The following is a 12,806-nucleotide window of genomic DNA, read 5'->3' on the forward strand; positions in this document are numbered from 1 at the left end:
CTCCGGGGTTGCTGTCAGCCAAGTGTTGGTTTCTGTTCTTCTGTCAGTTCACCTGCCTGTCAAAGCGTCTCAGATTAGACATGTCAACTTACCTCCAGGTTCTTCCGCTTCTCCAGGATGGGTTTATAAAAAAATAAACAAGGAAACGCATTGTGTTTATTTAGAAGAGTGAATTAGTTGTGGCATTGTGAAGTGTTCTTTTTAATGTTATGGATCCACCCCCACCCTTACATGGTAAATATAGCATGTGGGTGCAGTCTCCTCAGTCTTTGGATGTGCTAATGTATGTGTGGCAATGGATAATTGTCAGATTAGCTGTGATGCATCTTAGAAAGTAAAAAAAAAAGAAAAAAAAAACCTAAATGAGAACGTGTGACTGACTGATAACAATGGCACCACAAGTGTTTCTAAATTAAGACCACCATTTGGCACAAGTGCTGCTCTGCTTCTTTGGTCACTGACTGAACCCTACATGAGAGTAGGTTTCTTCCACTCCACCGTGGATGAAGGGAATGAGGATAGAAAGTTGGGAAAGAATTGAGAAGGGAAAAAAAAAAAAACAGGCAGAAAAAGTGCAGGGACGTATGGCAGGAAGTGGGTAGAGAAAAAAAAATCGTAGCAGGGAGACGGATGGGAAAGAGGTATTGTTGAGACGACGAGTGGTTGGAGGAAGCGAAGATGGAAGTGAAAGGAGATGAAGGGAGCAGGGATGGCAGAGGAGAAGGAGGGAGGAGTGCGCAGAGGGGAGCTACCTGCTGCTGATGGCAGTCAGAGTCAGTGAGGGATGGAGGGCGATCCAGCTGTGACATTAAAGCAGCAGGTGGAGGCCATCATTAGGACTGGCACAGGAGGCTGGATGAACCCGCACACACTCATTTCTTTGGGGCCCAGTGGACCACTGCAGAAAGTGTCCGTGTGTGTATGTGTATGTGTGTGTGTGTGTGTGCCTTCTCAAAAAGAGCTGAAGCATGGTCCCATAACTTCAGAGCCCATCCCCACCTCCCTTTTCATCTTTCCCCCACGGAACCCCTCTTCTTCCCCAGGTTTCTGCAGCTTTGCCTGGTGAGGGTTGAGTGCCTCCTGCATCTGGTGGCTCTCTGGTAATGGCTTTTCAGTTACCTTTTAACCAATTACAATACAGAAGTTTGTTCCACTTTAGCTTCATTTTTCACCTCATAGCTTTTCCTATGATGTGTTCACATTCTGGCGGCACACAGCAGGCCCCGAACTAGATGTTCAATTGGTTTCAAAGGAAAAATGATAGGAAACTGAGCCATTTGGTCCCTAACTTTTGTCTTCTACACCACCATGGCCAGGACAACACAGCTGTTAGAGCTGAAAAGTGTCCACCTGCTTTTTGTCTGATTGTTCATTGTGATGTCTTGGGGAAAATATTTTTGGTTTTGGTAATGCGCCTCATTACTCTAGTGGAGATTTGTTTGGCAACATGTTTTGAAACACTGCATTAAACATTAAGAAGTGAAATGACAGACAGAAAATGAGCAGTCACATAGTTACTGATGTGTTATTGTGTCCATCGACTCTAATCTTTTGTTTCTTTTGGCAGTTCCCATGTTGTGCCTCATGCCATCTGGTACGGCTTTTTTTTTTTTTTTTTTTAAGTTCAGAGTTGTCAGGATCGAGCCAAAGACTACAGAACATTTGTCCTCTTTTATCTTTCAAGGTCGACTCGGGTCAAAACCCGAAGAAACCAGCTGAAAGTAACTTAAGAAAAAGTGTGTCAGGTCTGACCTGGCTGCCTTGTTGTTGCTCAGCTTTCGGGAACGGGGTGTGCGTGATTTTTTTTTAGGGGGTGGTGGGCTGTGGCACATCTAAGCCGAGTGTTGCTCCAGGCCTTTTCTTAGATCTCCCATCCCTTCCGGACCTGTAGATGGGCCTATCCAGGAACACCATTAGGCAAATGAAGTTGTTTGTATCAAATATTGACGTGTTATCTCTTCATCGTCAGGCGGCGGGAGGGAAGAGAGAGAGAAAGATTGTAACTGTGGGTAATTGAGCCGTGTCTCCCCTGCTTATCGGTAAAGCTCCGGCACGTCACGGACCTAACGAGCTGTGGCGCGCCGATTAGTCTGAAGGGAAAGTCGAACGTGAAACACCAGAGCCTCTGTCGTTCTTTTTCTTTTTCTTTTTTTCATATCTGCAATGGATATTATGAGCCTCCCTGGAGGGCAGAGGCACAGCCTTATTAGTTCAATTCATGGGGGGGAAGTGAATTGATATGGATGAATGGCATGTTAAAGTATCCCTTTGTTACAATAACCATCAAGGCTGATGGTTGGGGCTGATGATGCAGCCCAAGGCAGCAGGACGACAAGCTGAGGCCTTGACCTGTATGGCAGAGGATCCACACACACCAAGGGCAGGGGGCTGATTACACACTGCCTTAAACAAATGGATTTGCCCCTTTAACATTTAGATATGCGATCTCTCTGTGTGTTGGTTAATGTGTGTGTGTGTGCATGCATGAGAGATGGGGCACTTGTGGATGTCTGTTTTCGTGAGTAAGGATTGTCATTTGTCTGACTTTGTATCAGTTTGTGTGTGTGTGTGTGTGTGTGTGTGTGTGTGTGTGTGAATGCTGCTGCATTATATCTTCATATTATCTGTGGTTTGTGTGTATTTGATAATCACATGGCGAATAGCTAATTGTAAATGTGTTAGGATCAACATTTGTGTGTGTAGTGGGTGTGTGCATGTTCTTCCATTTGTGTGCGATTACTCGGGGCTGTGCAAGTTGTTATTGTGCATTTCTGTGTGAATATTAACACCCATTTATGTGCGTGTATGTGTGTGTACGCTTGCAGCCTATGCCAGGTGCCTCCACAGGGCTTTACCCATCCTGCACTCGTGCCACTTTGAGAATAATCCAGTAAAAAAAAAAAAAATAGACGAGATGAGAATCTCACAACATGCCAGTTTGATTTGTACCCCTTGCTATCAAAGAATGCTAATTAAAATCATATTTTGCATATGTCTTGTCTTTCATGCACATATGCAAATTGCCCCTGTTGCCTTTCAGCACTCTGTAATTAGGTTTATGAAGGACAGCTGTAATACATAATTAACAGAAATGTTTGCAAGCTCTTTTTTTTCTCCGAGTCTAAACACGACGACTAAAACAAGCACGCGTGAAGTGTTCCAAGGCCCTGCTTTTCCCCTCAAATATATTGATTCATTCTTTTAACCCCCACCCTCTCAGAAATATCTTAATTATGCTGTTTGTTTATTTATAGATGATGCCGTCAGTCAGAGGCGCTTCCAGTGGGCCAGAGAAGCTCAGCATTTTTGATCTTGCCATTCTCCCTGATTGGAGTATACAAGATTTAGTCATTTGCTCGCTCCCAGTTTAACTCTGAGGCAACATTCTGGACGGGTGGATGGATTGAGTTAGAGAGGACCCAGAAAATGTAGAGTGATGATAACGAGGCAAAACAGTGGAACGTTTGAATATTTATATGGTGGTGTTAGTTAGCGTCGGCCTCAGGGGCCTCGATGACGGACGGGACTCCGGGGCCATGACGGGACGGGGGGGACAGCCATGTGTGTGTGTATGTGTGCGTCCAGACGTTGGTGGTGGTGATGGTGAGGGGTGGGGGGGTTGGCAGAAGAGAGGCGCAATAGCTGACAAAAGCGGCATAAATGGTGAAATAATTATGCTCTCGCTTGATGATACACTGACTACACTGAAGTTAGAAGTGAAGCACCAGACAGGCTCAGGCCAGAGAGAAAACAGAATAATGATCCAGTCGGAGCGAAGGAAAAGTGAAAAGAAAGGAAGATGTGGGAGGAGCGACGCAGACGAGGACCCGAGTGTGTGTTCGTTCGGTGACAGTGCCAACCACATGACTGTCGGTTCAACTCCCTCAGCCGCTTTCATGTAGCTCCATCCTCCACTCTCAGATGTGGTCATTGTCTCTCAGTTGCACAATAATGGGAAGTGATGGGTGCTAAATGAAAAGGCCAGGGGATGAAAACACTGGTGAAGCAGCTTGGATGTCAGAGTAGTTATTCCTGTCATCCGTTCATTATGTTTTCATATGCTGTTTAGGAGACACGGTAAAACCCAGAGCCCTCGACAGAGTCAGGACACTGTGGTCACCGTTGAGCAATGGCAACCCGGTATTTTTCGACTGTGTGCGTGCAGCTACATGTACTATAGATACATGTGCTGTAAATCCTTGCAAATTGGCAAATATTTGTGTGACACGTTGATGTACAGCATGTGGCACTCTTTGCCCAGATTCTCACTCTACTGTCTGACCAAAAAAGGTGCCAGTTAAACAAACACACCCAACTCCCATACTCTTGTGGTACGAGGCAGTTTTCATATAGGTTGAGTCTGTTTTGCTGGTCTGTCATCCATTAACAGAACAATAGTTATTCCAACCATGAACCTGTTTATGACAGTTTATATTTGCTTTCTCTGAAAACTCAATGTCAGACCCTTTTTTTTTTTTTTTTCTGGGGAATGTTGAGGAATGTGAGGGAAAGATGGGGTTGTGTTCTCATGCAATTGTTGGAAAAGAAAACAGTGTGAGAAAATGGAGGATGAGCAGCAGAGAGTAGTGGAACACATCTATCAGGGAAGCACAGTGGAATAAAGAAATAAAGAAAAGACGCCACATCTCTCCTGCTTTATGTCCATCTTAAGCCTTAGTTTAGCTGCTCTGTTTCATGTATTTTAATACACATGATTGCAAAGGCCATTTGGCAGTATCCATCTTCTCTTTTAATTCTAAGAAGGTTTTCTGGCATATATGTACTGAACTGTTATGCTGTAGTTATTTTCGTTTGCACAAGACCGTATAAGTCACAATCTCTCTCTGCTTCCTCCATCAATCCCCCCAGCATAATGTTTGATTAGCGAAGCAAAGTTTGAAAGTGCTGTTTGGTTAACTCGTGTCTTTTGTCTGTGTTTTGTAGATGGGCCTTTGTGATGAAGAAACATCTCAGCACCCACCTACTGGGAAAACATGGAGTCGGACAGCGCAAAGAGAGGTACGTCTGACACACAAGTGCATTCTCTGCACATCATAATCTGCTGTTCAAATGTTTTTTTTCTACTTTGGTAGAATACATATTATTGTATTCAGTAAAGTGTGTCAGTTAAAGAAAAGAAAGGAATCACATCTTAAAGAATCATTTCTACAACATCAAAGAGAGAATTAGATTCAGTTTTGTTGCTCTGACTTGGATCCTGACTGTCAAGTATCTTAGCTTGTTTTCAGGAGACTAAAGTGAGAGATACAGCAGGCAATTAATTCGAGATTTTGGAGGATAATTCGGCTCCTTCAACCCTGTTGGAGGTCTGCAAGCTTTTAAAGCAGAAAGTCCCCACTAGTTAAATTTCAAGTTAAATATAACTTGAGATCCTCCCTTTCCCTAATGAGTTAAATGGCTCTCACTCATTCTGCCTGTCTCGCTCTCTTGCTTACATCCCTTTTTTCTGTCAAACTTTATCTGGCTGCCTCCCTCATCTTACTTTCTGCTCTCCCTCTTGAATTAAGGATGAATGATGTTTCTTTTACCATTTTTTTTTTCTATGCATGTGAGTGTGTGTTTCTGTGTATGTGTAATGTCTCCCGCTTGGCCCTGTCTATCAGAAGCAGAGCCCTGCTGTCAGTGCTTGTATGTGTATGTGTATGCGTGTGTGTGTGAGAAAGATGAGGAGATGAAGTTGTGAAACCCACCCACCCCCCCCTCCCTCCTACCCTGACAAGCCAAAACGAGACGTTAAACACCTCTCAATCTGTCAAGCTAGCCTCTAAAATAGAAACAGACCCGCTTTTTCATTACTGCGCAACCAAATTGATACTTTTGACAACATGTGGTATTAGATATGACAAGTGGCTTCAGATATGGAAGTAAGCAGCCCGACCAGATGCCTCTCCATCTCGCAGACATTATCAACTAAATTCTTACTGTCAGCTGTTCATCTGGATTAGATGGAAACAAATCCTCATATCCTCAACTGATTCAAGCCTCCGTTTCATCCACATTTTTTGTGATTGCAACCTTTATTTATCCAAGGATACCTGACGGAGAGCCGTACGATACGCAAGCAACATACATTACTGTAGGCCCACAGCTACATTCAGTAACCCTCTGCAGTTTACCACTGCGCCTGAACTGATGCAGTACAAAACCAGTACCAACTTCTACAAGTCAGATATTATTTTTCACTTTCATAGAGCAGATGCTTCTCCTGCTAACAGTGGATAAAACATTTGTTACTCATGCTCCATAAAAACAAAGTAAGTTTTTTTTTTTTAATATTCCATCAAACCATATGTCATCAAACTACCAGATACCAGACGAGTGCCTGCCTTAGTGTGTCACTGATCCCTTGCTAACTTCGTAAAACTATGCGTATACTTCCTGTCTCTAATTCCACTGCTTTGTCATATGTTTCAGATTTTACAGAAAGATAAGTTTTATCTGATTACTGTACAAGAAACCAAGGTTTAAAGGTTTAACAATCTATATCTACAAACTAGATAAACAAAGCGGTGGCAGTTGGGTTAACAGTTTTACATTTCATCATATTGATTTTTAGGTTTCTGGTTTAAGAGATTAGATACAATAGGCAGAATGTGCAAAATTGAAAAAAGAAAAAAAAAATCAATGAAAACTTCATTTGGAAGAAATTTTGCAATATTTGATATTATTTAATATCATCTCGCCTCACAAGTGGAATCTTCTCCAGTCCTTTTATACAGAGATCCCCATACATCGCCCCTCATTATCCTGGTTTTTCCCGTTTCCACAAAACCAATCAAAGCTGCCATAACACTGTATGTGATTTTAGAGAGTGTGCCTGTGTTATAAACTCAAGGGCTTGACATATAACACAGCAGTGTTGGCACGCTTCTCTCTCCACCGGGCCAGCTCTCAGCTTTACACAAACATCGATCCGACTGTGCGACTTCCCCCACCGCCGGAAAAAAGGTGCTTCTTCAGCCCCAACGTCCCACATTGAAACTCTCTATACAAAGCGGCGAGGAGGAGTAAAAGCACAACATTCCCACCTTGACCACACTGTGTAAAAGTGGTTTTGCATACAAAAGATGTTCTATTTTAGCCAAAGTTACCTAATGCACCAATTTTAGTTTGAACAGCTCAGTGTTTTTGAAGCCATCCAAAACGACACTTACATTTAATCAAAAGTTCAAATCTGTCACTAACAGCAACACACTCACTCCCAAAGACTCTTTGTGCTCATGGCTTTTTTAACAGAGCGTGGCAACACAGCCAAGGTCATGGAGGAGACACACACACATTCACACATAAGGACACTGGGCATGAATGGAGCTGTAACGTCTCTGTGTTACATGATAGTGTTTAGCTCAATGTGTGTTTTTGCCAAAAACAACGCCAGTCACTCTGCTGAAGCATAAAGCATTATGCCACACAGCATCATTACATCACACAGACACATGGACACGCACACACACAGTAGAATAACTGCGTGTTAAGTCACTGCATGCTAATATACACCCTGGAACACTTGCATACAGTTGTGTGTGTGTGTGAGTGAACATTCACAAGATCATTCTTTCACCCCTTGTTTTGTGTCTTTCTTTTTCTTCCACTCAGTCATGCACATTTAAACACATGCCTACACAGACGCATATATGCACACACGCACAAGCACACGCGCACTCCTGCGTGCACACTCAGGGAGGACGGCCACAAGGTTTGTTCTATTTAAACCTGTAAAACACGGTGTCATCATTTTTCTGACAGTCCTGCAGACAGAATTTATCTCATCATTAATTAACCATCATATTTCCAACACAGTGCAGCTTAATTAGCACAAGGTCAGTGGGGAGGGCTTATTAAGTGGAACAAATTTGGGCAAGTGTAAGAGACGGAGCAGAGGACGGAAGAGGGAAGGAGGAGAAGGAGAAGGAGAGAGGGAGAGAGAACGGTGGGATGACAAAGAGATGAGTAGATGAAAGAAAGAAGGAAGAATGAAGAAAGATGAAAAGAAGATGAAAGAAAGAAGGAAGAAATGGAAAAAGAAAGGAAGTGTGTGTCTTAGAGAGGTTTGGTGTGACGAGACAGTGCCGGCTCGGTGATTGATAACTGCACTGGTTTTGAAAGCCCAGACCTGGAGACTTTGGAAGGTAGCTGAGGGAAAACGAGTGAGAGGGAAAGTGTGTGTGTGTGTGTGTGTGTGTGTGTGTGTGTGTGTGTGTGAGAGAGTGTGTGTGTGGAGGGGGGGGTATCTGAACCAGCAACTGGGGACCAGTGGGGGTGGGTTGAGAGGCGATGGGGGAGGCTGGGGGGAGCCAATTGCAAACATATGCTGGCTGGCAGGCGGTGGAGAGATGGATTGCAGTGGGACAGTGTCAGAGAGGCAGTTTCATCACCATCTCTACGGCCCTGTTCACCTGGTATTTTTAGAACGCTGGGGAGATCTGTTAGTCAAAGGAAAAGAGGAGGAGGAGGAGCAGGAGGAGGAAGAAACCTGACTAGCCACAGGTAACTCCAGGCCCCATTTAGCCAAATCCATCTTAGGCCTCAAATGCCAAGTTATTTTGGGTGGGTGTCTGTGGAGAGGATAAAATCCCACCACTATGGGGTTTTAAAAGGCTGACGGACTAATCCTTTAGGTACCACCATTCTACTTTAGCTGAGTGGCTTAAACTTGACAAAATCTGCCCCCATTTGACCTCTCCGAAATGTAAGAGCAGTGGGCAGTTTTATTGCACTACCTAGTGCTGAGTCCTGAGAGCCTCGGTTGAACCGTTCCTGATTTTTCCTTAAGAATAAAAAATAAAAAAGTGGTATGAACATGAAGCGAAACCTGACAATATACAGTAAACATAGCTGTGCGAAAAAAAATTCTGCTGGCCAGCCTACACACACACAGTTGTTATTGAAGCCAGATGCAGTGCTTCCCTTTGGTCACAAACCTGCAAATCTTCTTGTCATATGCAGTCTACTTTGAGTTTACCATGCGTGTTTTTTAGTGTTGAAGGGAACCCACAAAAACACAGGAAGGCCATGCTAGAAACACATAATCTAATAAAATATTTATCTATACCTTCCCGGTGGCCAATCACAGCATCTCGTTTCAATCTCTTCCCACTAATGAGTGTAGCGGGCAGTGACAGTCGACACTGGTCAGCTCTGACTTTAAATAAAAGGCTAATATTAGCCTGGTGTGTCGTTCTAACCCCAGCAGGAAAGAGGAGGAAGAGTAATCGGAGGGGAGGATGGGTGAGATGACAGACTCCAACTATCTGACAGATTCTGGGTGAGAGAGAAAAAGAAAGAGAGAAGGGGAGAAAGAGGGAGAGAGAGAGATATGAACTGTTGTAAAGTGACACAACTGGGTCTTCGTCTCAGTCACACCACCACTCCTCACTGCAGGCACTGAGCGGAGATGAGGGCTTTTTGTCCTTTTGTCTGCCTGCATGTGTGTGCTTTGTTATAGCTGTGTACTTACGAGGACCACATGTCCTCGCAAGTTTACACAAACCCGGCTCTTGTAATGGCTTTTAGTGATTTCAATTTCATTAGAGCTCAGAATGATAATAAGAAGTTGTTACTTTTGTTGAATTATCCCTGTTCCTCAGTGCATTTCCTCCTGAATACATAATCTCCCTTATTCCGTTAATGGATGCAGGGTCTGAGCCAACCTGGTGGGGGGAAAAAAAATGGTTGTAAAGTCCCCAGAATCTGCAGAAGTATTCCCTCTAGTTTGATTTTATTGATGTTGATTGATTGTTGCACATCAAAACTGCACATTCTCAGGAGAACAAGGGAGTTATCTTGATTATAAAACAAAGAGAGGATACAACCATCACTTTTGAAAGTGTGACATTAACTAGCAGCAGCAAAGAACAAGTGCCCCCGAGGAGGGACATGGAATAAATAGCGTATCGCTGCTTTTGAGTAACAGTCCAAACACTCTCTTATACGACTGCAAACCGACTTCTTGTGTGTGCGAGCATGTGCGGTGTCAAGGTTATGAACAAATTATTCTCGTTATTTCTTCTTCTCTATCATCTGAGAAAAAAGTCAGTTGGTTCATTTTTCGTTTTTGTTGTAGTTTACCTTTGTAACCTTTTGTGTGTGCATGTGTTTGACCGTGCGTGCGTGTGTGTTCCACGCAGTCACCTAAACCAACACATCGGTAACAAGGGAGGGGCTTGAGAGCGTGATTGACAGCAGCGACCTTGCCTCAATTGCTTGTAATTAGTTTTTTAAAAACAGGGCGCCAAAAGACAACTGACCTGTCTCACATACCTGTTTTTATAGGTAATTGTTAAAACGCCTGCCATTTTCACGCTTGTAATAATAAACTCCTTGAACTAATACACTCATCACTCTTGAAACAGGAGTGCTGACAACCCTGAAGAAAGATATATTTGTTTAAGTAGGGGGTAAAAAAAGAAGCACGATGCGAGCAGCTGGGGAGAATGTTTTCAGTGTTGTGGATGTCTAATTGCTAAAATCTGCTACAGTTTTGCTCAAGTGCAGTTACTGTGTGTGTCTGTGTGTGCGCGCGTGTTTTCTACAGCATTACTGTATGTCTGAGCCAAGTAAGCGGGTGCTAAAACCCCTCCGAAGAAAACAGAGAACCAGGTGAAAAGGCATGAGCACAGATCCAGAAATAGCGAGCATGATGCATGCCGCGCAGGTGTGATGACTCACAAAATGAAGACAGGGATATTCAGAGCATTAGTTCTTACATGACTGTGGTCGGAAGAGTCGAGAGTATGAACGCTTTTTGAAAGAGGATGCTCGCTTCAGATTGAAACTGTCAATGCAGTTTATGTAACTGTTTTATCTATTTCATTACATTTGTTCATTTGTTTGAGGAGTTGCCAAGATTACAAAATAAGATGCACCAAATCAGAAATGAGCGACAGTGACATCAGAAATTGGATTTCTTTTTTTTTTTAATATGCCCTAATACATCAGCAAACTGGTGAAATCTAAGCTTCGATATTGCACCGTGTTTATTCCTACACAACAGAAAATGATTTACACGTTTTTACCGTGGTCGCTCACGTCACCGCCAGGGGCTGAGCTCGGCTGAGCGGGCATCTGGCTCTGCAGCGCCGGGCTCTGGGCTTGCAGCCTTTGTCCCAGCATGCCGTGCAGCGTGGCCATATTGCCCCGGCACCGAGGGCCGGGACCATCCAGGCTGGACGGGAGGAGCGGGGGCGGAAGAGCCCTGCCTGGAGCCAGCATGGTGGCAGTATGGACCACAAGGAGCAGGCAGGGGTCAAGTCACACAAAAACCACGAGCCAGTGTGTGTGCGCAGTCTCCGTGTGTGTGTGTGAGTGAGAAAAAGAGAGAGTTAGCAGCGTGATAAGGAGATAAAGAGCAGATAAAGACAACCCCTAATTCATTAGAATAAATCCTTTCCCTTAATTATTGATAATGAATCTGCTCTTTAATCTTTCTCTTTCTTCCCTCCCTTATCTGCCTGTGTCAGCACTTTGTCTCTGTAGCTTGGTGTTGGGTGGTAAGGCCTCGTTCCCAGCCACCCAAGGGCAGCAGTCAATAACATCCCGTGCTGCTGGTACTGTAAGGAGGAATGTGATTAGTAGCGCAGAGAAGTATGAAACAGGCGGCAGGAAAGTATTAACTTGAAAGTAGCCGAGGATTACCCCCCCTCCCCTTTCCACCACGCTCAAATAAGAAAACAAACAAAAAAAACAAATCAAATCTAACTTACTGCAACAACATAAAAGAAACTGTCTGTTTGGTACTGAAGCAGCATTACATTATAACCACTGACCAACACACACCATCAGTGCTCTGTGGTAGTCTTTAGTGCAACATCAGCAGACTGATTTTTTTGTATGTGCTTGCACTCGTTGAAGCTACATTTCCCAGAGGTCCGTGCAGCCCACGTAGTCCTGGTGTGGTACTGGCAAAGGCCTCAGCGACCCCTAGCTCACCTTTGTGTTTGCTGGCTTGCTTGTTTGAACAGGAGCCAGCGGACAGCGCCTCACTGTTTACCCTGTTCAATATTTCATGGCGAATGAACACTCACAGAATGAGGGATCGCGTTAATATTGCTGTTAAAATTAAGCGATAATTAAAATTTGTTAGTTTAAAAGCCATCGCAGTCTATAAAAGTTTGATTACTGGAAAATTAGGTGCATTAAGTTTTTATGGGTTGGCCTGTGCTATCGCTTGGGAACGATTTTTATGCACTTGTCATGGGCGTATGGTGCAGAGTTGTGGGAGTGTGTGTGTTTGTGAGTGGGTGAGAGTGGGGGGTGTGTGAGTGTAGCATGTTGGTTTCTCTGAGACGCTGACACACTTTAATGTTAAAATCTCCACCCTTGCTCATCATTAGTTAAATCACAGGACTTACCACTGCTTGGGAGCAACAACTGTGACAAAATGCCAATTATAAATCTGGGCCCTGTGTCTCAGAGTAGAGAAGTCAGAGGTCACATACGTCTCTGCTGCTTTATGGTCATCTCACCTGGCCAGTGATGTCACATTAGTATTCCCGTCCAGGCCGTGCATTGTTATTGGTCACTTTAACACCCAGCTCATTGTTGCAGGGTGCAGCAGGGTCCTATTGGCTCCTATTACTAATAATAATGTTAGTTAGCAGTCGACAGCTCGTCCCAGAGTTGGAAACCACCCGTCATGTCAGGGGAACACGACCTTGACTCGTGGAATAAATCTGCAGCAGTAGTTCGTCTTCTCATAACAGCGTCTACCTCATCCCGCCAGCGCAGCTCCAACAGTCCCTCCTGCTTTTGAAGTTTTTCTTTCCCTAAGAATGATGTCACCCACC

General features: G+C 44.0%; 1 protein-coding gene across 1 annotated transcript in view; it reads left to right on the forward strand.

Annotated features, from left to right (window-relative positions):
* znf407 (zinc finger protein 407) overlaps positions 1–12,806 on the forward strand; it is a 146,183-nt gene that overhangs the window by 61,373 nt on the left and 72,004 nt on the right. Inside the window, exon 5 of the mRNA XM_085802682.1 lies at positions 4,945–5,019. Within this exon, the coding sequence (XP_085658808.1) occupies positions 4,945–5,019 (75 nt within the window). The remainder of the gene's footprint in view (positions 1–4,944; positions 5,020–12,806) is intronic.

This window comes from Trachurus japonicus, chromosome 16, assembly GCF_045865225.1.
Source record: "Trachurus japonicus isolate A0001 chromosome 16, Traja_1.0".
Lineage (NCBI taxonomy): Eukaryota > Metazoa > Chordata > Actinopteri > Carangiformes > Carangidae > Trachurus > Trachurus japonicus.